The sequence below is a fragment of the Balaenoptera ricei genome, chromosome 2 (genome assembly GCF_028023285.1).
Source record: "Balaenoptera ricei isolate mBalRic1 chromosome 2, mBalRic1.hap2, whole genome shotgun sequence".
NCBI classification, from domain to species: domain Eukaryota; kingdom Metazoa; phylum Chordata; class Mammalia; order Artiodactyla; family Balaenopteridae; genus Balaenoptera; species Balaenoptera ricei.
The window spans coordinates 20,339,986-20,366,231 of NC_082640.1; the positions used below are offsets into that span (position 1 = coordinate 20,339,986).

At 41.7% G+C, this 26,246-nt stretch overlaps 1 protein-coding gene across 15 annotated transcripts; it reads left to right on the plus strand.

The window, feature by feature from the left end:
- The first annotated feature begins 17 nt into the window (after positions 1–17).
- On the plus strand, positions 18–26,179 carry NUDT5 (nudix hydrolase 5). Of its 15 annotated transcripts, XM_059912079.1 has the most exons (12): positions 486–627; positions 10,019–10,182; positions 10,308–10,391; positions 11,835–11,902; positions 14,492–14,590; positions 15,795–15,844; positions 17,119–17,226; positions 18,657–18,752; positions 19,353–19,454; positions 20,847–20,915; positions 21,046–21,099; positions 23,219–26,179. In XM_059912079.1, the coding sequence occupies exons 3-12, from the start codon at positions 10,329–10,331 to the stop codon at positions 23,326–23,328; spliced, it is 819 nt and encodes a 272-aa protein (XP_059768062.1). In that variant the 5' UTR covers positions 486–627; positions 10,019–10,182; positions 10,308–10,328; the 3' UTR covers positions 23,329–26,179. The 15 variants fall into 15 exon arrangements, with proteins under 15 accessions (XP_059768060.1, XP_059768064.1, XP_059768059.1 ...); XM_059912077.1 differs by lacking the exons at positions 486–627; positions 10,019–10,182 and adding an exon at positions 18–211; XM_059912081.1 differs by lacking the exons at positions 486–627; positions 10,019–10,182 and adding an exon at positions 18–163.
- The last annotated feature ends 67 nt before the right edge of the window (positions 26,180–26,246 follow it).

The following is a 26,246-nucleotide window of genomic DNA, read 5'->3' on the forward strand; positions in this document are numbered from 1 at the left end:
CACTTCCGATCTATTAAGCAAGGAGGAAGGAGCGAAGAAGGAACGGAGAGAAAGAATCTTGGGGCGTGCTTTTTTAGTGTACACTCACACACACACACACACGCGCGCACACACAGAGTTCTGTCCACGGGAGAGGAATTCCAGAACTGTTGCGACGAGGATTGTAAGTGCAGGGCTCCTCTTCTCGCCTAGCCGCGCACTGCCCCGGAAGGTAATCCTCTGCGGCTAGGTCACCAGCGGGGCTGCTACGGGTGCCGCGAGGGGGCGAGCGCGCACCCTCTCTCATCACCGCGAGGCGTGCCTGCGGCTCCCGCAGTAGCCCCGCATCTCCTGAGACTGCTACCTTGGACCCGTGCTTTCTCCTTTCCTCCCCCTTCCTAAAGGAGTACCCATCCCTTCGCCCTACGCCTGGGAGTAGGTAACTCGGCGCGGGCCAATCACGTGCAGGGTCTCTTTGGCGGGGGGGGGGGGGAGGGAGGGAGCACACCTGGAGCATGCCGGCAGCGGAGCGCGTCTCCCCGGCTGCGAACCCAGCTCGCGTCCCGCGAGGCGCGGAAAGGAGGGCAGGTTCAGGGGCAAACCAGGAACTGGGGAGGAAGAGCTGGGCTACTCGGAGTACTACAGAAAGTAGGAAACATCAGAGTGAAATGTTAGCGTGAGTGCAGTGGTGGAGGCATCTGCAAAGGGAGGCATGGCCCCGCTTCTCTGGTGGGGGAGGGTTGTGAGAGAGAGGGAACGAGCACGTCTGTACGGTCCTGGGGAGTTGGACTTTGGAGGTGGTAGAGGAGGTAGATTTGGGAGAACAGAGGAAAGGAGAGGTGTCGCCTTTGAGCGTCAAGTTCATTTATTCTAGCCTTTCAAAAGTAGCAGCTTGCAAAAACACAGCCAGATCGTGTCCGTACCCATGCCATGCTGGATTCACAAGACTGTAAGGAATGCTAGTCTAATTTGTTATACCATCCTTTTTCCCTCTTCTTCGTCCGTCCCCTAGCACCCTATAGTCTGTTTTCCCTACTCCTTTCGTGAGGGCGTTATCAGATGGCGGTCAGAAAGTAGAGTAACGAAAAAGTTCACTTTTATTTATTTCTTTAAATGAATGAAAAGAGAAATGACTAGGTGCTGAGAAACGCCTTTTAAACCTAGCCTTGCTTCTTACAGTTACGTGCCTTGGGCTTGTCCCAGGCACCTTTGCCTAAGGGCGCACATTTCGGATAGCTCCTTAAAATTGCACATTCTTACTGGCTCATCTTAAGTCGTTTTAAATTAGAAAGAGGTGAGAACCCCACCGATTACAAGCCTCTTTAGAAAGGTATTCATTCGTATAATTACAGGATTCTCTGCCCATTAGGCGTTTGAACCCCGCCCCCCCCCCACCGGGAATATGCGTTGTTTCCTGTTTTGTTTTGCTCAAAAGTGTTCCTAAGTGGTTTAATTGGGAGCAGTGCTTTTAAACATACATTTTCAAAGCGGAGGTAAATGGAGTGTGCCGTTGCAGAGTATGTTGGGGCAGGGGCGGCGGTAGTGGGTCGGTAGCACTTCTGAGATCCACGATTACGCAATCCTTTCTGTTTTGAGGGGGAAAAGAAGCAATATTCCATAGATGCTGGGAGAATGGTGCCAGGCTGCCAGATCTAAGAGAGACTTGATACCGGATGGAGTGGTCACTCAAATGTTTGTTTTTGATGTGACCTAGAAATAAACAAGTTGCAGCTGAAGGCAATGTTAGCACTGATGGGGTTAATTTGGGTAAGGTATTTTCTGTTGAAGATAGGAATTAATAGATGTATAGGAGAAAGTAGAAACTGGGAACGTAGTCAGTCTGGGAGGAAGCCCAGGAAACTTGCGTGTAGAGGTTGAGGTGAGAATTGCAGTTATTTGTAAAGAAGCAGCTAAGTTTGTGAACTTAAATATAGACACTACAGGGAAGGGATTTGATGCAGATGTCTTTTATTCAGGCTATATACTTTAGAAGTGCTGACATTTTAGTATTACTCACAGCTGATTTTAAGTAACTTGTTACACATTTAACCAGAATAGAATAAATTGACATTACAAACAGACACTCCAGTATTTTGAATGGGTACAGCTAAATTCGCTTTCATTATTAGCCACCATGTTTACCTTTTCTTCATTTAGCCATCAACTGTTTATATTCATCAAGTTTCTTCAATGAAACCTTTACAACAGTGGAAATAGTTGCTTTTTCTCGTGAGGGCTGAAAAAAATATCTGTAGCCAAAGTGATAGGGGGGTAATTGAGCAATTCCAAACTAAATAATGAAAAAACATTTCCTTCTCTGAATCCATAATTAATATTGTAGATTAGTGTTTCCAACTGCCTGTTGGTTTTCTCCACTTGGGATATCTTACCAACATCTCAAACTCAGTGTTTCCAAGTTTGAACACTGCACCACCCCTTTCTCCCAGTTTCCTTTAAGATCATCTCCTTGGAATTAGCTTTGGAAACCCCTTCCCCAGAAACTGTTTTAGGAAAAGTAAAAAAGTCTCATCTGCAAGGAATTAAATCTGCTTGCTCCTGGTCCACCCTCGTCCAAACCTATGTTATCTCTTTCCTGGGCAATTACAAGAGGTTCTTTACTGGTCTTATTACTCTGTGGCTGTAACCAATTAACTTTTCCAAGGGGTAATTACAATCAGTTCACTCTTGCTCAACCAGAACTAAAGGTAATGATTTAATTAATGTAAATCACTTGGTTAATGATCATAAATCACCAAGTATAATTTCAGTAAAATGTCAGTCCCTCCCTGCCCATACAACCCCTACACCTACAAGAAAGGAAAAGAAAAAAGAAAGCTTTCAGTGGCTTTAAATCATTAACAAAGTAACTTCAGGAAGTTATGTGAGGATAATTGTCAGCAAAGAAAAGCTCACTTAAAGTGAATCCATTTGATGTGGATTCCAAAATTTTACCATAGATGGTACAAAAGAAGACTGATCAAAATATTATCTTTAAAAAAACTAAAATGTTTGAAGCTTTATGATTTTAACCAAGATTATTAAATATAACAAAAGTAATTGATACTTTGTTCATTATAAATCAAGTGGCTTTTCTGTGTAATTTTTCTGAAAGAATTTAGAATAGCATTTTAGACATGCCTATTAACACAATCGTTATTTTTTGCAAATATTGATCTCCCACTTAATTTCTTTCAAGTTGCCTTGTTGATTTCTCTATTCAGTTATTAAACTGTTCCAACTGCCTGACCTTCATTTGTCAATCAGAAGTTTTTGCTTACGATTTGAGCTCCTACATCTTTGGTTGAGTATAGATGGTGTTTACAATACTCAGCTATTAGCTGGGAGAGATTAACCAGTGTGTGATTTCTTGCTCTGATTTTTGCTTCACTTTGCAAGCTCAGCAAGCTGCAGGGACTCGGGTATGGTAATAAGTGAATGATGGGAGCCTGGGCGCAAACTCTGCAGCCTGACTTCTGCAATTCTCAGTTTAACTTCTTGAATCTTACTCCCACTTAACTTGAATCCAGCTGTTGTTCCTAATACTCAAATACACAAGTTTGTGAAAAGGTGATCGTTTATCTTCCTCCCTTCAGTGGAGAATTGTACGTGCTAAACCCAGAGGAACGTGCCTAGCAGCAGGAGTTTGTGGCCTGCCGGTTAAGGTTGTTGAGTGCTTTGTTTGCCAGCAAATTTGGGGGAAAGGCGCGGGCATCCAGCCGAATCTGTGTAAGCCTTTGGAAATGTGTTTGTTAATTGTTAACATCATCCATTATTTGTGGGGTTTGTTTGGGGTTTTTTTTTTTTTTTTTTTTTTTTTGGAGGGCGTAGGGAGGGGAAGGTTGAGAGCCCCAGGGCTTGCCAAACTCTCCTGTAATTTCTCAACCCTTCCCCCAGTTAGTATCTCTGCTTTTGTTCTTGGGGTTCCTTCTACTCAGAATATTTGCCCTGCCTTCTTGGTCTCTAAATCATATCTTAGTATCAAACTGCCTTTTAATAGTAGCTTTTTAAAAGTCTTTTCTATTTTCCCTGCCTCCCAAGTGGATGTGATTTGTGCCTCATTTAAAACACCTTGGTATTGCATTATCTTTCTAGCTGGCATTTGCCCTTCTGGTTATTTGCGTATAAGGTCCCCAGGGCAGGAATAGTGGTCACTTTGCACTTGCTGTATACTTGAACTTTTGAACTGCCCACGCTCACAAAGCTAGTTAGACACTGCTGCCTGCCACTGTACAGGAATTCAAAGAATCCTGTGACATTTTCCTTCACTGGAGTTTTTTGTGCCCTGGAAAAATCACACATCTGACACATCATAGACCTTCTCTGCTCAAACCAAAGTAGGTTAAAACAGATTATGTGAATTAGAACACTCAGCGTTATGTACATGGGGGTTTTTGTGGGTTTTTTTACGTATAACATACACCTATTAACAAAATGTAGATGACCTTAAGTTCTAGCTAATGAAGTGGATAAAATTCAAATTAAACTTTACTTTTAAATCTCGAAATAGCATGGGGTCGGCTTAGGAAAGCTCTATCACAGTGGTGTTGGAGGCAAGCACGCAGCTGGGCATGGAGAGCTCTGGTCTCTGAAGAGCTGTGCTGGTGACCAGCCCTGCACCGCACTATTTAGCTTCTGTTTCTGAAATGGCGCTAAGAATAATATTCTTTTTCTGTTTCAGTAATATCTTTGACCTGCTTTCACAATCCTGAACATTTTGGGAATCGCGTGGTAAAGAATAGACTTCTGAAATCACTCTTTAATCCCATTTTTGTTTTTAACACAGTCAATAGATTGCCAGAGAATACTGTTCCCCTTGGGGCTGATTGCATTCCAAGTAATTACCCTCGAGAGGTCCAGCCCTGTTAGCCACTTTTTTCTTTCTTTTTTTGTAATTTATGTCTGGAGCTTGTTTTTTGTTTTTCTAGACCTCTAACATTTTAGCTTAAACATTTTAAAATACAGTCTGTTTGAAACAACTGCTTATAAATAGTTTAGCATTTGCCAACTGAGGGTCGATTTTTGATTACTGGGACTGTTTTGTACTTGAGTTTAGCTAACTTAGTTAGATGAAGAGGGGTGGATGAGGAACCATCCTTCAGAATACGGCTTTTTTACCTTTTTTAGCCCATCAACAATCCCTTTGAAAATCTGGGGGCAGCTGTAAAGAGAAACATTAGGGGACCCAACAGATAACATAAATGCCTTAAAGTGTCACGTAAATCTGAAGGAACTAGATGCCCCTTTGCCCCTAAAGATACTCACGTGGGGGTCGGGGGAGGACCTCTTCTTCTAAATTAGGTGTTACTGACATTTTGTCTCCTGGGAATCCAGATTATGAATTTTTTCATAGAGGAAAATAAAGGTTATGTAGCTCCGCCTATCTGCTCTTCTGGTGGCACGTGTACTTTTAAGGACTGCAGTTCTCTGCTTTTAAGAAGTTTGGGTCAGACAGGGAGATCAGCTCGGTGCTTAGTGTCTACCTAGAGGGGTGGGATAGGGAGAGTGGGAGGGAGATGCAAGAGGGAGGGGATACGGGGATATATGTATATGTATGGCTGATTCACTTCGTTGTAGAGCAGAGGCTAACACACCATTGTAGAGCAATTATACTCCAGTAAAGATGTTTAAAAAAAAAAAAAAGAAGTTTGGGTCAGAACGTCACTTTAAAGGAGGTAGAAATTTTTACTTAATCCAAGTGTTTTGTACCATTCTAGAAAGATTCTATGTTGTGCACTAAATGAGGTTGCTTGGTTGCCTGAGAGTTACTGTCTCTGAAATGTCAGAACTAAAAGTGGAGGAAACTTTCCTTCTCTGACGTATATGTTGTTAATGGAAGGGAATGGAAATCTAGAAGATAAAAATCTAGGTGGATAAAGTTCTTTTCTCTGGGTGTAGAACACTCAGGTGGAGACGGGCAGCCAGCCGTTGATGTAACTAACCTATGGTTCGTTTTCATCTGGGGCAGCACGCTACTGTAATTGCTTGTAATAATGTAAACTGTTTGTCTGATGTAAACCAATGCCAGTTAAAAGTTTACCTAATAAATTACCATCTGGGGTACTTTCAGAGGAATAGCTGCCTGTTTTCTTATGCTGTATGCATATAATTCATATGCTGACTGTCTCTAAATATCTAAACATACATGTAGCTTACTACTTTATTACTTTCATGCCTCTGTTCAACTGTCACCAAATTAAAGAGGCCTTTCCTGATCACTCTGTATAGATTAGCACCCTTCCCCCCCTTCACTCTTCTTCAATGAGTGTGAAGATGTATAGGCATTTCTTTCTCTCGTCCTCATTAAGTGGTTATTTTTATTTCTTTAGCATATAGTCATCTTTCCTTACCTAAGGCCTCAAATTTCGCTTCTTTGCCAGAGTAATTCCTAGGTTGGCCCACAAAATACTGTGCAAACAACAATTTTCATAAAGTTTTAATAATATAGCATAAATATGTACTGAGCATCAGACAAAATGTGCACCCAGCAGACAGTAAAATGTTTGCGTGGTATAGCAGTGCAGTGTTGGTGAGTCCAGAGCAGAACTCTGCAAACTAGTCTTCTGGGCTTTGTCAGCCTTTGGACCCAAGGTGCCAGTCAACAACCCAACTATCCTACACACTTACCCGTTGGGGATTTTAAGACTGCAAAGGTGGTGGTTGTTAATTGAGATGTAATTCACAGACCATAAAATTCACCTTCATGATTATAAAATTCAGAAGGTTTTGTATATTCACAAGATGTGCCACCATCACTATTTAGTTCCAGAACATTTTCATCAAAAGGAATCCCATACCCTAGTCCCTCCTTCCCCCAGTCACCTGGCAACTACTAATCTGCTTGCTGTGTTATGGATTTCTGTCTTCTGGATATTTCATATAAATGGAATCATACAATATTTGGCCGTTTGTGGCTGGCTTCTTTCATTTAGCATGTTTCCAAGGTTCATCCATGTTGTAGCATGTATCAGTACTTCATTCCTTTTTATGGCTGAATAATATTCTGTTGTATGGAAAGACTACATTTTATTTATTCATCAATTGATAGATATTTAGGTTGTTTCCACTTTGGAGCTATTATGAATAATACTGCTGTGAACATTTGTGTACAAGTTTTTGTGTGAGCCTATGTGTCACTTCTCTTGGTTATATACCTATGAGTGAAATTATTGGGTCATATGGGAACTCTGTGGTTAACCTTCTAAGGAACTGTTTTCCAAAGCAGCTACACTGTTTTACATTCCTACCAGCAATGTATGAGGGTCCTAGTTTCTTCACATCCTCACCAACACTTGTTATTATCTCTTTTATTATAATCATCATAGCGGGAGTGAAGTGGTATCTCATTGTGGTGTTGATTTACATTTCCCTGATGGCTAATGATGTTGAGCATATTTTCACGTGCTTATTGGCCATTTGTATACACTTCTTTGGAGAAATGTGTGTTCAGATCCTTTGCCTATTTTTAATTAGACTATTTGTCTTTTAATTATTGTAAGAGTTTTTTACATATTTCACATACAAGTCTTCTATCAGATTTGCAAACTTTTTTCCCATTCTGTGGGTTGTCTTTCTACTATCTTGATGGTATCCTTTGAAGCACAAAAGTTTTACACTTTGATGAAATACAGTTTATCTGTTTTTTCTTTGGTTACTTGAGCTTTAGGTGTTGTATCTAAGAGACAATAGACTAATCCAAGATCATGAAGATTTAAAGTTATGTTTTCTTCTCAGAGTTTTATAGTTTTCGCTCTTACAATTAGGGCTTTGATCCATTTTGAGTTAATTTTTGTAGATGGTATTAGGTAGAGGTTCATTTTTATTCTTATCTATGTGGATATCTAGTCCCAGAACAATTTGTTAAAAAGACTGTTCTTTTCCTCCATTGAATTCTCTTGGCCCTCTTGTTGAAAATCAATTCACCGTGTATCTATGGGTTTAATTCTGGACTCTCAATTCTATCCATCTATATATAGCCTATGCTTGTGCCAGTACCCACACCATCTTGATTACTGTGCCTTTTATAGTAAGTTTTGAAATCAGAAAGTGTGAATCTTTTAACTTTGTGCCAAGATAATTTTGAAATTGAGTTTAACTTAATTAGATAAAGACCAGCAGACGAGGAACTCTTCTTCAGAACAAGCCTAAGCAGGCCCCACACCGACCTGATTCTTAGGAACAGGTTGGCTCTCTAGACTTAGCCAGCCAGTTGCACTCTTTTCCTTCATTCATTTATTCATCAGTGATTTTAGGGAGTTTTTATAGTAACATAACTGTGAGCAATGTTGAAAGTTGGACAATGTAAAGAAAAATCTAGTGTCTGGGAGATAGTTTTGGACATCATTTCATCCCAAGTGGGAGACATTAAGGTTTTTAACCAGAGCAGGGATAGTAGGGGTAGGACACTTTCAGGAAGTGTTAGAGGTAGAATTTCGAGGACTTGTGATCGATGAGTTATGGTTGGTAAAGGAGTTTAGGAATCGGAGATACTTGTATTTCCAGCTTGCGGATGATGTGTGGGAGTAGATAGTGATGGCCTGAATAAAGATACACAGTAGTGTCATCTGGTCTTTCAAGAAGTCCCGCAAGGTTGGAACAGAGAACAGGATTATGAGAAGGTTTATTTAAGTTTTGTTTTGTTGGTTGTGTTTTAGGGAAACTTGCTGTTTAATTATCACTTTAGGTCCCAGAAGAAACAGAGCAGACACTTTTCCTTCTAAGATGGTTGGTAAGAGAGTTGATGTTTGATGGTTTCTATTTTCCCTGGAGCTAAAGTTAGGAGGTGGGGTAGGTTAGGAACTGTGGAACTTCAGGGTAGTGAAGGGTTGGAATAGCCACTGAGAAATGTAGATAAAATAACAAGGAAACAGAAAATAGGAATGAAAAAGACAAGACAGAGGATCGATTCAGGAAGTCCAACAGCTAAGTATTATTTCCTGAAAGAGAGAAGAGAGAAAACAGAGGGGAGGAAATTATCAGTGAAATAGTTGAGGAAGCACAGAATGAAGTTTCCAGATTGAAAGGACCCACTTGAATCCCCTAAAATAACACCAACATCACCGTGAAGACGTAAATAACTGCAGGTTTCCAGAGAAAGCACACCGGTCACTTGGAAAGGATCTAGACTCAGAGTGACTCCAAATCTCTTAGTAGCAGCCAATTTGCTTCTTTTTTTATATATATATTTATATAAATTCATTTATTTTATTTATTATTTATTTTTGGCTGCGTTGGGTCTTCGTTGCTGCGCGCGGGCTTTCTCTAGTTGCGGTGAACAGGGGCTACTCTTCGCTGCGGTGTGTGGGCCTCTCGTTGAGGTGGCTTCTCTTGTTGCAGAGCATGGGCTCTAGGTGTGCGGGCTTCAGTAGTTGTGGCTCGCGGGCTCTAGGTGTGCGGGCTTCAGTAGTTGTGGCTCGCGGACTCTAGAGCGCAGGCTCAGTAGTTGTGGCGCACGGGCTTAGTTGCTCCGCGGCATGTGGGATCCTCCTGGACCAGGGCTCGAACCCGTGTCCCATGCACTGGCAGGCGGATTCTTAACCACTGCACCACCAGGGAAGCCCCAGTTTGCTTCTTAGAAGCAAGACACTGAACAGTGTCTCCAAACTGCTGACAGAAAATGATTTTCAACTCATAATTGTATATACAGCCAGATTATCAATCAACTTCGAGGGTAGAAGAAAGATTTTCAGACATTCAGGGTACAGAATTGAGGGAACATGCCAGGAGAAAGTAGTAGCCCATGGCCCCCGGGATGGGGCCTGCCCTTTCCTAACAGATCTTGCTTCTAGTTCACTCATTATGTGCAGCTGTGACGTTGACACATGTTAAAACTTTGAATGGGCCACTGAACTGTTCAGTTTTAAATTATTAGAATGGTATATCCATTTAACCCACACACACACACACACACAAAGATAAATGGGGGGGAGAAGCAGCCAGCCAGCAACTCAAAGTTTCGCTGGAAAGGGTTGATAAGGGACAGCAGTTGAGGGGCGGGCGTTGGGAATGGTGTACAATCTTTGTACTGTTTCCCCTTGGAAAGCGTTTTAAAGATGGAGTCAGAACATCTCAGGCTGTGTCTAAGGGCCAGGTCTGTGCGCGTCAGGACGTGGGTCGGTCTCACCGGGACGCTTCCCGTTCTTTCCTGGCTGTTCCCGAGGCCTTGCATTTCCTGTTCCACCTGAGGCAGCTCTCCCCAATCTTCACGTGAGAAACTCAAGCTTTGATGATACAAGTTTTTCCGCCATTTAAGTACTTTGACCAGTGACCTATGGACAAATGTGTAATTCAGAAAAATTAATGTAGCCTAAACACATCTCATTCTCTTACAGCCTGGGGACTTTAAAGTGAAAATGGCACAACAAGAACCAGCAGAGTCTTCTCAAAATACCAAGCAGTCCATTATTTCAGAGGAGGTATACATTGTTTTTACTTCTCTTCTCCTTTGCCATATTAAGCTGAGTTTGAAAGAAATGTATAGACTATTTGCTGTTTCAAATGATTGTTTTTCATTCTTTAAGACAGGTTTTAAACACTGTTCCCGCTCCCTTTTTAGGACTCGGGCATTTTGCTCTTGTGTGGGAGCAGTGGTGTATCATTCTTAATTATATGTATTAGTGAAATTGAGGCTGTTTTTGAAGTGAGTTTTGACTGTTGATTTTAAAAATTCTCAATTTTTATTTATTTTTTTAATTTATTTTTTATTGAAGTAGAGTTGATTTACAGTGTCGTGTTAATTTCTGCTGTACAGCAAAGTGACTCAGTTATACACATATATACATTCTCTTTTATGTTCTCTTCCAGTATGGTTTATCCCAGGACATTGAATATAGTTCCCTGTGCTATACAGTAGGACCTTATTGTTTCAATTTTTATTAAAAGTTTCTCTGGTTAGAAGAAAATAAATCATATGTGAGTTTTAGGGCTTAGACATTTCATCCCTAGGTATCACATCTTGGTTAGCTATTTGTGGTCTCAATATGTGTGTTTAAGAAGAATGAAAACCTAAGTTGTTAGTTGGGGTCTAAATTCCGGAACTAATGTATGTCTTGTATGTTATCCAGTTTACCTTTTAAAAAGTCTCTTCCTACAGGAACCATTGCAGTGGATAAACTTTAAATCCTTCATCCTTGGAACTCTGAGCTTGACACCTTTCTGGAATTCTTTTTGATTTAAAAATCTTTCTGTGTTATCTGTGAACAGATCTGCTGATAATTATTAGGTTGCTGCTGGCGACAAGTGACAGATAGAATAGTAAGAAAAAGGCCACTTACTGCTTTATGTACACAGTGCACCTTTGTGCTCAGTCAGTATAGTCTGTAGGTAAGTTAGTCCTGGTAACCTAACCTCGGCATCCAGGCAAAACGATGCTGGGTGCCCCTCAGACTGGGTGGTAAACCCATGTGTCATTATGGGAAATGTAGTCATTGGCCGTGGTATCCCTATATTCAACTTTGCTGTGTAGTCATTGACAGTCAGATGCCACTGAGTTTTCACATCCTAAACGCACGCACGTGACTGGCACCCAGATCAGAGGAGAGAAGGTTAGGAGCATCCCAATAAACCCCTCCCTCCCTCCCTCGTGCTCCCTTCTAGGTGCCCCCGTCCTCCCCTCTCCCAAGAATTTGCCAACTCTCATTTCTTTTCACCTCTTCAGTCCTACCTCCAAAACTCCACATAGCAGCAGGCCCACCATCAGAAAAACAACTTTCAATTCGTTAGACACAAAGAAAACTTGGACACAAATTTTGGGGAGGGAAGCATGATCATTGAGAGCCACAAAAAGTTTGAAAGGAAAAAGAACTAAATAAAAAACAGCTCAGCTTGAAAGTTTCCCGACTTACTATCTGATCTTTTAGTTAATTTCAGAAGGAAAATGGGTCAAGCTTGAAAAAACAACTTACAGAGATCCTACTGGTAAAACAAGGTAAAGTATTTTTTTCTTCTTTTTGTAAAATGCTGAGGATTTGGGTTCTCAGGGTCTCTATTTAGTGTTTGGCATAAACTTTGATATTTTCCTCACTGTAAACTCTGTCTTAAGTAAAGAATCTAGTTAAGCTGTTTTAACACCATTCTCCCAAGAATATTAGGGTGAACCTAAAACTTTTGGGCCAAGCCTAATTTAAGCTGATAAAGCAGCAGAATAATTAACAGTACAGGTGACTTCCTTCTATTAAACCAGTTTTTATCTCTGAATTAGAATTTAAGAGAAAATGCTACTGGGTTTGAGGTAAAACTTACAGGCTTACACCTTGCTCATGGAAATGAAAATTGGGGGGAAAGAAGTTTTGTAAAGCATTTCACACTGTGTACCAGTCGCCGTAAAGACATATGTGGGTGAGGGCCAGGAGGGAGTTCCTGGGGCCTGGCGCCTGCGGTGTCTAAGACTATGCTAAGAAAACTATTTGGAATCAGATTTATGCATGAAAAATGTTCATCATAAATTTAAAAGACAAATAAATTGAAATTAACCTAAGCATCTTAAAAACAGAGAAATAATTGTTAGTGTATTCATTTGGCAAAATCTACGCAGCCATCTCCACAGCAGATCATGAAGACAACCTAGCGGTATCAGAAAAGTTAATAAGCTGATAACAAAATAGGATATTGGATATATGGGGTTTTTTTGTTTTTTTTTTTTTTTTTAAACAGTACCAGAGATTTTTTTTTTTTAAGTTGCTTTCTTATTTATTTATTTATTTATTTTTGGCTGTGTTGGGTCTTCGTTTCTGTGCAAGGGCTTTCTCCAGTTGCGGCAAGCGGGGGCCACTCTTTATCGGGTGCGCGGGCCTCTCACTATCGTGGCCTCTCTTGTTGCGGAGCACAGGCTCCAGATGCGCAGGCTCAGTAGTTGTGGCTCATGGGCCTAGTTGCTCCATGGCACGTGGGATCTTCCCAGACCAGGGCTCGAACCCGTGTCCCCTGCATTGGCAGGCAGATTCTCAACCACTGCGCCACCAGGGAAGCCCCCGGATATATGGTTTTTAAACTCTGCCAAATAATGTGTAAGAAAAGGCTAGAAGGAAAACTGTAGCAAAATATTAATGGCAGCTATGTGACTAGCCTTTTTCTTCTATTTTCCAACTTTTCTGTTTAGTAATTTTGTATATTGTAAATAACAGAAAAAAATGTGCTAAACGTTTACTTATGAAATACAAAAAGGAGCAAAACAGAATGAGAAAATAGGAAAATATAACTAAATTTAGTATCCAGGTTATGTGATATAAATTCATTAACATAAAAACTCTATTTGCTAAGTGATTAAATAAGAATAAAGTTTCTTCGTAAGGAAATAAATACATCTATCGTCAGTGTGAAAGTATATGAACTTGCCAGTGATTTAAACAACTTTTGACTATATCTACTAAAGTAGCAAAAAACAGTAATAAGGTTCAATGTTGGAGAGCCATCGGGAACACTAAGATATTCATAGCACTGGTAAACCCAGAGTAAGAAAGCTAAGCACACTACGCCCCATCCACAGAGCGGGAGGGGTACCTGTTACGTGCAGTGAGCTGGGTGTGGTGAGGCCCGAGACTTGGGGAACACGACAGGTGCACACGTACTTAACACTTGTGAAAACGTAGTCAGAGCTTAGAGCCCAGCCTACCATGATACAGCTTGGTTCTCCTTCCTGTCGAGTTAAGTTTATAACACAAAATAGAGCCCTTAACACTGGTTAGTGTGAAGAGTATGTGTTGTTTGGGGCCCATGTGGCTGTGCACCTGCCCCTGTCCTCTCTTCCTTCCAGCACTTCTTCGTCAGGGATGTGCCTCGGAATCACTTGGGGATTTGTTTCCAAATACTCAGGATTCGGTCTCACCTCCGGAGAGTCTGCCTCAGTAGTCGGGAGTGGCCTCAGGTCTCCCAGACTCCACACTGTGTGGCCTGTTTACAGCACGGTCTTCTGCATCCGTCCACACGTAGGGCTGCCCCGCGGCCTCCGGGGGGCGCCTGTGTGAAACACTAACATTGCGTACCCGAATGCCAAGCTTCGAAGAATGAATCTCAGTACTTTACAGTAGGCTATGACTTATAAATATATAAACTATTGCATGTATAGAAGAGTTAAATTGCAGCTAGAAAATCCTTTGTTCCATTGTCTCATTCATGGAAGAGGGTATGGAATTGATTTGGGGAGAGTGAAGATGTGCCGGCTCTGTGCCCCTGTATCGACATTCAGGAGAGAGCTGAACTCACCCTCTGTCGCCCTGCCTGCCTCTTGGAGTTGGTTGACGAGAGGGAAGAAAGTAAAACAGGCTTTCCTTATAACAAAGACTAAAAATGGAGTAACTCAACCAGAATCAGAATTCTAAAGCTACAAGAGGCTTTTAAGACAACAATCAGATGGACGTCTCTCCTCTCTGAGTCCCTCTGAGATGACTGGAGCTCTCGGGGGGCGCTCTTCTTCTACTGTTTCTTATAAATATGTACCTATTTTATGGCTCCATACTGCTTATTTACTTCATCGTAAGCACTATAATGATGCTCCTCTTTTTGCTTCCTTTATTCCTAGTGTGTTGGGGATGGGACCTTCAGTGCTTTTCCCAGCACTGTCTTCTTCAGTCTTTAGGACTCTAACCGTAGGAGGCAGCAGAGAGAACTGGGCCAGAAGGTGTTTTGTCACTTGCGAGTTATTGACTGATCAGAATGGCTTGTTGGTTGGCTTCTTGCTACTAACAGGAATGTGGGCAGCTGTGAGTCGTCCTGGTAGTCTGGTTGATTTTCATAGGTTCATTTTTGACATATTTGCCCTTTAGAATTTGGGTGCAATACTAAAAGACCTACAGTTTACAGAAAGTTTTTTTTTTTTTTAACTTGATTAAATTCTGACACTTTTTAATAGAAATGTGGCAAGGTCCAAGCCTCAAGGACAACCAGATAAAAAGTACGAGGTTTCCTCCAAGGAGTACCTCTTACACTCAGTCTTACCGTAGGGAGACAGATGTCGGATGTGGATGCCTTTCTTTCTTTCTCCGGAGCCACCCAGATGTCTTCCTTCTTTTAAATCAAAATTGTTTGCTTCTTTACCCCCATCTCTAACCGCTGCTTTTTTCTGTTGAAGGGCTAAGAGAGTGAGGAGGAAATTCCCTCATACGCCCTTCCCCCTTTAAACAACATGGTGTTCCAGTAACTGGATCGTCAGTACTGGGTTCCCTGAAACAAATAGCTAGTCAGGAATAAGGCTGTAAGGGGGGATCAGGAGCCGCTCACCCCACTTGTTCTTCTAGGGACCATTTTCCCTTTAGACAGGATCTCACACATGCAAAGCAGAGTACTTATCTAAATTTATTAATTCCTCAATTAATAAATAGGAAGGTCCTACTTTCATAAATTGTGTAGTTGAGGTGACAGCTTTTAAAATCTAAACTATAAATAACCGTCTCAATGGTTTACATTATGCAGGATATCCTTTGGAATTTGCACAGGGGCTGGATTTGCACTGACTGATTAATCACCTTTAAAGCTGTGATCGCCAGCTGTGCTGCTCTCGCAAATTTATGATCCAAACTGAAGTGTTTTGAGTAAATGATTTGAAAGCTGATTTGAAAGGCAGCTCCAGTGATGAGCAGGCCCTCTATTTAGATGTAGAGAGTTAGATGTAGGAGGCAGTGGTTTTCTCTGATAATTTTTAGAAGCTGTGGGAAAGCACGGTTGGCTCTTTTTTTGATACAGATCTTTATTGCGTGGTGTTCCTGGCCGCTATCTTTAGCTCATTTGCATGCTTTGCACCTGTAAGGTGCTGGTTATACACACAAAACCTAAGAAGTCTCCTCTTCAGCACTAATGCTTTTGTTTTTTCTTGTCTGCCTGAACAGAACTTGGGAAACTGTGAAGCGGACAACAAGGAAAGGCCAGTCGGCTGATGGTATGAGTGCAAACCTGTTAGAACTCTCCCGAAAGGAAGTCCCACACAGGACTAGGAGACTGGGGGTAGGAGGGTTTTTTACTGTAACCAAGACCTCAGAGCAGGGTTATCTTCAAGTATGATCTTTTATCTTTAACTCTGGTGTTCTATTTTGCAACACTATGTAACTAAATCAAGCTTTCTTTATAAATAACTTCCGGTTCCTGTTACCTAAGCTCAGAACAGTGTTTTTGAGGGGAAGATGTCATCATACTTAAGGCCAAACATAAGTCAGTGTAATTTGAAGCCACATACTGTATCTAGATGTGTTATGACTTCTAGAAATCTTTTGCGTTCTGGTCAGAGGATCTGGGTGAGAGCCTTTCGTTTGGAAAACTTATTTGGCATGACTTGGCGCTTTCCGACCGCTTGCTTTTATAAGTTGATGAGGAAACGACTTAGGAAAAGACTGTTCATTCAGTTCACTTTCCCTTCCAGGCATGAATGCTTTGACTGCAAAGATCCCAGAAACAGTCCTGAAAACCACCTCTGGTCTAGGGGAAGTTGGGCAATAGGTCTTTCTTGTTTTTCCCTTGTATTTTTCCATTTTGTTCTGTGTTCTGTTTTTCCTGGAAGTAGAGCAGCTGCCGCAGCTGCTGTGTTTTCCTACCGGGAAAGCGAGAGGAGCCGAGTGGTCCTCCTGAGCAGTTGTGTTTTCCAGAATCCAGTGGTTTTTGGTTTGGGTTTGGTTTGAAGGCCAAGTAAACTTGGGAGAAAGGGTCTTTTATCCTAAAACAATGAAGTTCAGTCTAGTTAGCATATACGACAAACATTGGAACTTACTTGATTTATTGCTTAAAGGAAATCCAAGAGCACAGAGATCAGTGTAGCTTCAGCAGCGGCCTGGCTGCAGCAGGGCAAGAAATGATGCCTGTAGAGGTTCGTGTAGACCAAAATTTGTCCTGGACCCTGGGCTAAATGTTTACTTCTAGTTTCAATTTTATTTTAAAGAAATTGTGGCAATAAAAACAAGCTTTTTATAAAAAGACAAATTAAGTAACATGGAAGTGTGATTATTTTTTCCTTGCTTTTTTTTAATGAGGATAACTTCCAAAGTTAACTGCCAGTATTGTAGCTTAAATTAACTTCCTATTGCTAATGGCAAATACAAGACAGATTTCAGCTGCAGCATTTCTTAAAATGTGGGCTTTTATCAATAGTTAGATTGCTGTAAACAAATTCCTGGCGTTCCTGACCTTTCACTGGCGTTTCCTGGTTTTATTTCCTGCTGGCAGGTGTGGCGGTCATCCCCTTGCTGCAAAGAACCCTTCACTATGAATGCATCATTCTGGTGAAGCAGTTCCGACCCCCGATGGGGGGCTACTGCCTAGAATTCCCCGCCGGTGAGTAACTGAACACTGGGGAGTAGAATGGCCCCTCAGGGACTATTGGACTGAGCCAGGGCAGAGCCTGAGAACGGCAGAGCTTAGACATTGAACACCTGTTCATCTGTCCATGCAGTTTTAAGTAAAACAAAACCACTTCTGCAGTGAGGCACTCCAGGCCACACTCCAGTGATCCGCTAACCCGTAGCGGTATCACAGCTCACCTTTCAAGGCCACCTGCCCTCCTCTTTGCAGCGTTCTTTCTAGCCTCTTGTGAGTCATTGCTTTTTCCTAATTTGTCAAGGTAATTCGTTTTCCATCACTAATGACCTGCCTCTGGTGAATTTACAGTAATAACTAGGCCTGGCTCTTAACTCCAGAAACTGTGAATGGGAAAGAACCATGATCCTCCTGTATGTATACAGGCCAAGGAAATCATCTTAATTTCAACTAGAATATTTTTTCAGTTGTACAGGAAGTATCTAGAATTGAATGCAGTGCATCCTTATAGGACTTAATTGGCTTGTTCCCATCTGAAGAGGTTAGATCTCAGTTATCATTAGTGGTTTAAGTTCTGTATTTTCAGAGTCCATCCCATAGTAACACATAAGTAACAGCTTTATTTTCTTTCTCATTTCCTTGCCATTTCACTGAAGAAATTAATAACTTTAAAAGTAATTGAGGGCTTCCCTGGTGGTCCAATGGTTAAGACTCTGAGCTTCCACTGCAGGGGGCGCCGGTTCAATCCCTGGTCGGGAAACTAAGATCCCACAGGCGGCGTGGTGTGGCCCAAAAAAACAAAAGTGATTGAATAGCCCACTTTTCACTTTTTCTTTGCATCCTGTAAATTCCTTTCAGGAGAAAGGATCTGTGATGCTGCTGGCCTCCTCCCACTCGGCCCGTTTACTCCTTCCTCACAGTGAACTAGTGTTACCCACAGTCCCCTCCCCCCTACTTCCCTCCTTCCCTCCTTCCCGATCTTCTCCCTCCCAGGTGACATTTATCCTAGCATTGCATTACAGGGCCCTCCATATGGCCCTGAGGGAGGAAGGCAAGATGGGAAACACTGTCCCCAACTCGCATGTGAGGAAACAAAAAAAAGCACAGGCTTCCTGTGCTGTAGTCACATGACTAGTCCAAAACTGGGGCCAGTTGGCCACCACCAAGCCACTTACCCGCCCAGGAGGTCCGTGCTGTACAACAACCTTGATGCTGAGATGCTCACAAAAACATCTAGGTCTAAACACGAGGAACACAACCTACTAAATCTGCCCAGGGGTGTTCTTTTGCCTTTAATTTTTCTATAAAAGATCAAAACCTGAATCAGTTTTATCTGCACGCCCACTTTTCCCAAACCTCTTGCTTGATTATTCACACGTAGCTCGGCAGCTTGTGTGTTAGAAGAAGGGGGCTCCCTGTCCCACCTCTCACATGACTGGGACTTGCAGGTCTCATCGATGAGAACGAAAGCCCAGAAGCAGCTGCTCTTCGGGAGCTCGAGGAAGAAACTGGCTACAAGGGCGATGTTGCTGAATGTTCCCCAGGTTCGTGCTGCTTCCCATGTGTGTGCTTGGGGACAAACTCTTGAAAATTAGCCAAGCAGTTGATTGTTCTGGATGTGAAAGGGCTGATTCTTTGGGTGTTCTTGATGGTCAGGGATTTATTTATTAGCTAATTCACTGAAGAGAAATCCTCGATGAGGGCTGGTCACCTGAGAATGAACCTCCCTGCCCCATGAGAGCACGGCTGAGCATAAAGGACTGAAGTTGGAGAAGAATTATGAAATCAGGGTGCCTTTCAGGGTTTCCACATTCTAAGCTTTATTACTTACTCATCTCGTCTGTATGCTGTGCTCCTCACTAGAAGACTTTCTTGATGTGGTGAAAGGATTTTACCGCATCTAACCCCTCAGATTTTACCAAACTTTGCTCAGGAACTCTGGGGAAAATATGAGTACTAACCACACACGTGCTCTGCAGGCCTACAGCGTATATACTAAGGGAATAGGAGAAACCAGTTCCCCTGCATAACTTCTACATAAACTATGAGTTACAAGCCCACTCTTCCTCTAAAGACATTTAAGTGATGAAACGAATGACACCTGACTAGTGTCTGGAAAGGTGATCTGCTGCTTCTCTCCCCAGCTGTCTGTATGGATCCAGGCTTGTCAAACTGTACCACACATATCGTAACCGTAACTATCAATGGAGACGATGCTGAAAACGTAAGGCCTAAGCCAAAGCCAGGTAAGCATGTGTTGGCTACATTTACAGTGGTTGCGTTGCATTAAATTTCTTTTAACTTGCTACTAGTTTGATTTTTGTTAATAGAATAATGGTCTTTCAGAGATGCTTCATTGGTACTCTTGGCTATTTTCCTAATCTTATGTATTTCAGCATTTTTCTCTTAGCACTTCATTGATTTTTATGCTTTCTTTATAAAAAATGTGCAATTACAAATTTCCATACTTTCTATATGGAGTTTATTCCCGCTTAGTAATCAGCTACAGGCCTTAAATCGTAAACAGTGAAAATCTTCAAAATCACTCTGATTTCTGTCTCCATCAATATTGTAAGAATGGCAGAAGTGCTACAGCACAGTGCCATATTAACTGTTTTTGTTGAGTTCCATATTTAGTGAAGCTTTGGGGAAATTCTTTGCTCCACATTTCTTAGCAAGTTTGGATTCAGAGGCTTTAATGCCTCTGTCGGTTCCGTGTGCTCTCGCAGCCCCACTAGAAGGTGGTGGTGACACAGACACCACCGTAAATCATGTGTTAGAGTGGAGGTCTTCCATTTCCCATCCCTATTAGTTGTTCCTGAGTGTTCCAGTTTCCCACTGCAGCTAATTTTAAATGCCCAGTTTTCAAACTAGCGAATATAACATGCTGAGGAAGAGTTTGGCAGTTCCTCAGAGAGCTAAACATGGAATTAGCAGGTGACCCGGCAATTCCACTCCTAGGTAAATACCCGGAATTGAAAGCAGGGCCTCAAACAAATACTTGGACGCCAGTGTTCATTCAGCATCATTCACAATACCCAAAAGGTGGAACAACCCAAGTGTCCATTAACAGGTGGATAAACAAAATGTGGCCTATTCTTACAATGGAATATTACTCAGCCATGAAGCAATGAGGCATGCTGATACACGAAGCTTGAAAACATCTTGCTCAGTGAAATTAAGCCAGACACAGGAGGGCAAATATTGTGTGATTCCACAAATGTGAGATACCTAAAATCGCTACATTCATAGAGACAGAAGGTAGAATAGAGGTCACTGAGGATAGGGAATTCTTGTTCAGCGGGTACCACCTTTCTGTTTTGGATGATGAAAAAGTTCCGGAGATGCTTAGTGCTGATGATTGCACAACAATGTGACTGTATTTAATGCCACTGAATTTGTACCTTCAAAAATGGTTGAATTGATAAATTTTATGTTATGTATATTTTAACAAAGTTTAAAAATACATATATGCGTATCACAGAATATGCTTTAAACTTGGCCATTAAAACATTTGATTTGGAGAACAATAACTTTGTACTGTTGGAATTATTTTACCACATGTATAAATTAAATTAGTAGAGACCCAGGTTTCTGTTAAACTCTTATAGCCTTTTTGATAACGTCTTGCACAAAAGCCTTGCAGTGTTTGACCATTCCGGGCCTTGCTGAGATGTCCCCCTTCTGTTTGTCTTCAGGAGATGGAGGTACGTGTCCCGCTCGGGGGCTAGCCTTGAGTGCCGTGTGGTGCAGCGGGAGCGGCCGTGGCACTGTGAATTGCTCAGGTGGGCTCGCCTGGTGTCCGGCTTTATTTTCATTTGCACTTTGTTTGTTTAGAATTTGTGGAAGTGATTTCCTTACCAAAGAATGACCTGCTGAAGAGACTTGATGGTAAGCATTCTTGATTACCCCACTTTCTCTGTTTTCCCCATCCCCACCAACGGGGTACTAAATATAATTCTATTTCTTTCTCTTCTTCCTCATTAAACTCAAATACCTAGAAACTGTTATAAGACTGCAGTTGACCTACATAATAAGTTTCCTTTCCAGGTGGCATAGAGTTTGAAAATAAGAGCAAAACATTCCATGTCAAGTGAAAGCTTTCATTAGGGGCTTTTTTAATCCTACAGAACAGTCAAGATATAGGCCTGCTGATTAGTCAAAACTATTCTATACCTTAAATGTTTAACCCCTGCCATGCAAAGGTATAGTAAATAATCTCTTAACTGATCCTCAAATATGCCAGTATGTTGGACGGTTCTTTGTGTGGGGTCTAAGTTAAAGGAGATTTTAACAAACATTTAGGCATCTAACATATACGCAGTGTGATAAGCTGATATAATGAACTAACTAGCAGCGTGCCCCTTAGTAAACTACTTGTCATGCAGCTACATGTGGTTCCTGGTCAGCCCGTCTCATAGGACTTTGTAAAAATTAGTAAGGTTCCATGGACCGATGTCCTCCGGTAACCCTACATGAGGAGATACTGCAAAAGACGTGGCAGGGCCTTTGGGGGCTCCTCTGCCAGCTGGGTTCGTCTCCAGTCACTCACGACAAAGAAGTGGGTGATCTCCTAATTTGAATAGTGTTAAGTTTTTATTTCAAAAATTAACTTGAAGCATTGTTTGACCTGAAGCTTTGGGAGCAGTCTCTTCCTTCCTCCCGTGAGTACCAGTGGCGTACAGTTTTATTTCTGACGTCTGTGTTTGAAAAGTCAAGGGGATCTTTCAAAAACTGCTGGGATTTCAGGTTCCCAAACAGCCTCCATCCCTACGTTACCTTTTTATAGACCAGACCTAAGGTAGAAACCACCTTAGGATCCCAGAGTCAGAGTTAGAAGTGCTCGTTGTGAGGAGATGCAGTGATTTATGAGGTGTTTACTCGGGGAGAGCCGTGGCCACTCGTCACAGCACAACTCTGAGGCCGACAGGCCTGGCTGGATTGAGGCTCAGCCAACTGTGTGTTAGTTACAGCTCAGAACAGGTTCCTAGCTCTTCTCATTAAACGGAAACAGTAAGACAGCCCCTACCTCTGAGGAGGCAGGAGTAAAATTAAATGGGATAATGGTGACACACAAATGCTTGAAGGTTATGTGCTATTGTTTTTATTTTTTGTATTAGAAAAATGTCCTTTTAAAAATAATTCCTTCCTTCTCCTTTCCAGTAACTTCCCTTCCAGCCTTAAAAGAGGGGGAAAATAGTGAGGGAGGTAGAAGGATCTGTATATATAGGAAGAGGGAGGAGCAAAGAACCAGTGTTCCTGGCTTTACTAGCATCACAATATAGTGATCAAATTATTTATTCCACATGTACCATTTGAGAAGTGAGTAGGAAGGCACGTGGAGTTCAGTTTGCTAGGAAGAATAGCTTTCAGCACTCGCCCAGCACCTGCTGGCACAGATGAGCAGGACAGAACCCTGCCTTTGAGGGTCAAACCGACTCTGAGCTTGTTCCTTAACAAGTGGCTGGGAAACAAGAGGCGGATTGGAAATCTGGGGGCTTCCACCTGAGTAAAACAGAAGTTCTCATGAAAGGCCCTTGTGGTCAGATTCAGAGACCTCATTCCAGTCCCTCCGAGCACACAGCTTAACTTGCACATGGAACGTGTGTGTCCCTGACAGTGGAGAGGATGCATGAATCATCATTACTGTGTAGTTTCAGCGCAACAAAGCCCTGTAGTGAGCGATCTATGAAGTAACAGTTGGATCTATAAACTTAAAGCTTTGCTGTTTAAAACATAGAATCATCACCTGGTATATGTGCTCTTCTGTCTTTAACTTTTTCTTGTTCTTATATCATGCTGGAAACGTAGTCCTGCTTTTACATCCTTTATTCTTCTGCTAGAGTAAGATCCTTGAAGGCAGGAAATGTCTTGTTCATCACTATACCACCAGCATCTAGCACAGGAACTGGCACATAGTAGCCGCTCAGTAAACACTGATTGGCTGATAAGGGGTATTATTATCCGTTATCAACTTCATTATCTGACTTGTATTCTTCGCCTCCTCTAGCTCTGGTAGCTGATGAACATCTGACAGTGGACGCCAGAGTCTATTCCTACGCTCTGGCGCTGAAACATGCAAACACGAAGCCGTTTGAAGTGCCCTTCCTGAAGTTTTAAGGCCAAAGGACAGTCGCCGTGTTTCTGTAACCAGGACACAGGCCTCCATCATTAAGACTTTGTATTCAGCTTAGTTGCAATGGAAATTTGAAATTAGTTTTTTCATAAAATAAAAGCACAGAATGCATGTGGTGGTATGGAATTGTAATTACAGGTAGATTATAGCCTTCATTTAAATGCTAGACTCCAGCTAATATTAAAGAAGAACAACATAAATGCAGATAATGTTTAATACAGCTTTCAAAAAAGAAAGCTCAGCTGTTAACTTTTCTACTCTAATCCAGGAGATACGGCATTTTCATAGGAAAATAGCCCTGAATTCCAATTAGGTCAACTCTTCCCAACCCCCACTAAAAAATATGTGGCGAGGTATGCAAACAACTGTTTACGGCATTAGAGTTTTTTTAAAAGACAGACCTATATAGGGACTTTCTTGGCCTCTCCTAATTATCTGCTATATGGAATTAATCTGCATAGCAGAGGATATAAAAGAGAATAACATTCGTAATAAGCAAATGTTTCCAGTTAGGTAGTGTCCTTATAGCCATCTAACTACTGGAGGGTGACCAGCTCTTATGTAATGAAAAACGGTCGATTCATTCACGTACCAAGGTTCAGAGGCTAATGAAAATACAGGGCCCTTCCCTCAAGCACGTGTATATACTTCAGAATCTCATTTCCTATCCTTACCTCAAAAAGTACTTGAAGTTTCTAAAAACCAAACCCATAGTAATAAGATTTACATGGTTTGGGGCATTGTCTTGGTGTTAAACTGTGAGTGTAGCCAGCACAGTTAGCAAGTACCAGAAACCCAATACAAGCTTCTTTAAAGGAAAATATGGATTGTTTCTGGCTCATGCCATGCCCAAACCTCCCCTGCCCCCAATCCTCAAGGTCCACTGGTGTCATTGGCCATTTTCTTACCTCTTGAGCTTGGCTGTTGTGTGGACTTCTGTAGCCTCAGAGGCTCCAGGATTACTGCTTCTTTCTTTGGTGTAGAAGTCTCTGGATGGCTCTCATTGGCTACCCCTAAGTCATGTTTCCAGCCCTGGACCAGGGGTTCGCCAGGCCCCTCAGATCCAGATAAGATCAGGGGACTAATGCCAAAAGGGCTGCAGTACAGTTTGCTTGTCTGCAGGCTCACTGTCTTACCTAGAGATATTTTTATGAGCAAAAATAGATCTTTATATTGTACTTCCTAAAAAGAATGGAAAGAATCATGCAACTAGAGAACTGTATAGATGAAGTCTACTCTCCCTGTGAATACTATGAAAATTCAGCCCCAACTAGTTGCTCTAATAGTAGCCTTCCCCTGTGCCTCTTAAATCCTTATTTTTAGTTATGGGCATCATGATTCTCCAGGGACTGTAATCCTCTTCCCTGAGCACTCAAGGCCCTCGTTACTGCTCTTCATCAAAATCAAGAGACGCCAAGGCAGAGAATGCACAGGCTCAAGCACACAGACTGGTCTCCAAACAGCCTCCAACTCTTGCAAAACCACTCCCCATGCCAACTGATAAAGCTACTCAAATGCTGATGGAGGACAGAGGTTTGTAACCCCTGCCTGTCCTTTCTGCCTTCTTCTTTTCCTAAGAGTGCAGTTCAGAAGTGACACCTAAATCCTAGAACATCCCCTAATGCAGTTTATGTTCTCTGTAAATATCAAAGGCTATGCTTTGGAAATTCTGTCAGTTTGAGAACTGGCAGTCTGGGTGTTTTCACTGGCTGGCCCTATTAGTGTATCATCAGTATTTAAACGTTGAAGGTTTATTAGTATTTTTTTGAAGGTTTATTATTAAAAGCTGTATTTCCACCTTCTTTGGGGAAAAATAGCTGTAACACTGGGTTGTATTTCCATGGTAACAGTGGTCTGAGGCCCTCAGGAGATGCTCTCCAGTGGACATGGCTACCCTCCTGCCTGCCTGTATTCTCTCTGCCTTCCTCCTGAAATTAGTTGGCTTTGTGATCCTAAGCTAAATAAGATACACTTCCTGCAGTAAGAAAGTAAACAATGATAGAAAACCATATGAATGAGAAGGACTTCTTTGAAAAATTAAGTTTGATCTTTTTGGGCAATAAAGCACATACTTTGAAAAATGAATTAGGGAATTCCCTGGCGGTCCAGTGGTTAGGACTCTGTGCTTTCACTACAGAGGATTCCTGGTCGGGGAGCTAAGATCCCATAAGCCACGCAGCACAGCACCCCCCCCCCCAAAAGAATTATTTATAAAGAACTGTGCTATTTCAAAAGGAGGCTGGGATATTGTTTGTGACCATTTTTTTTTTCTGGTCTTTCCAAATGTTAGTCACAAAATTGAGTACCCTTTTGTTGGCCACTGTCCCTCAATATTTTTAGGATTAAACTAATACATTTGCAATAGGTATCTCAGGATGAATTTTGTATGAATATAATGAACCTATATAATCTTAGAAATCATTTAATACCAGATTTTATTTTTCCAACACAACCAAAAGTTTTATTAAATAAAATTTTATTGTCTACTGTTTACACTCATGTTGCTGCTATAAAGTACAACAACATACACAGATTCCTAGCATGAATTACTCATTGTTCACCCCCACTGAACTACAGACATTGCTTGAGAATTAGATCTTTGCTTTAGGGATTAAAAAAAAAAAATTGGGGCATAGTATCTTGAAGAGTATTCTCAAGTGACGTGTTGGAATTCGAAGGCATAGCCAATACAGTAAAACAGCACCGACTGTGCTGTCCCTGGGAGGAAAGGGGAATGGAAAACAAACAGGCAGAGTAATTATAAGCAGTTGTTTCTGGTGCCAGATTTGACTCTGAAAGCTTGATTCTGCTTATCTGGGCTAAGTGGCTGCTTTGAGGAGGAACAAATAAAACGGGGAGGGTGGGAATGTGGATACTATGAGATAAAAAAGTATAAAAAGTA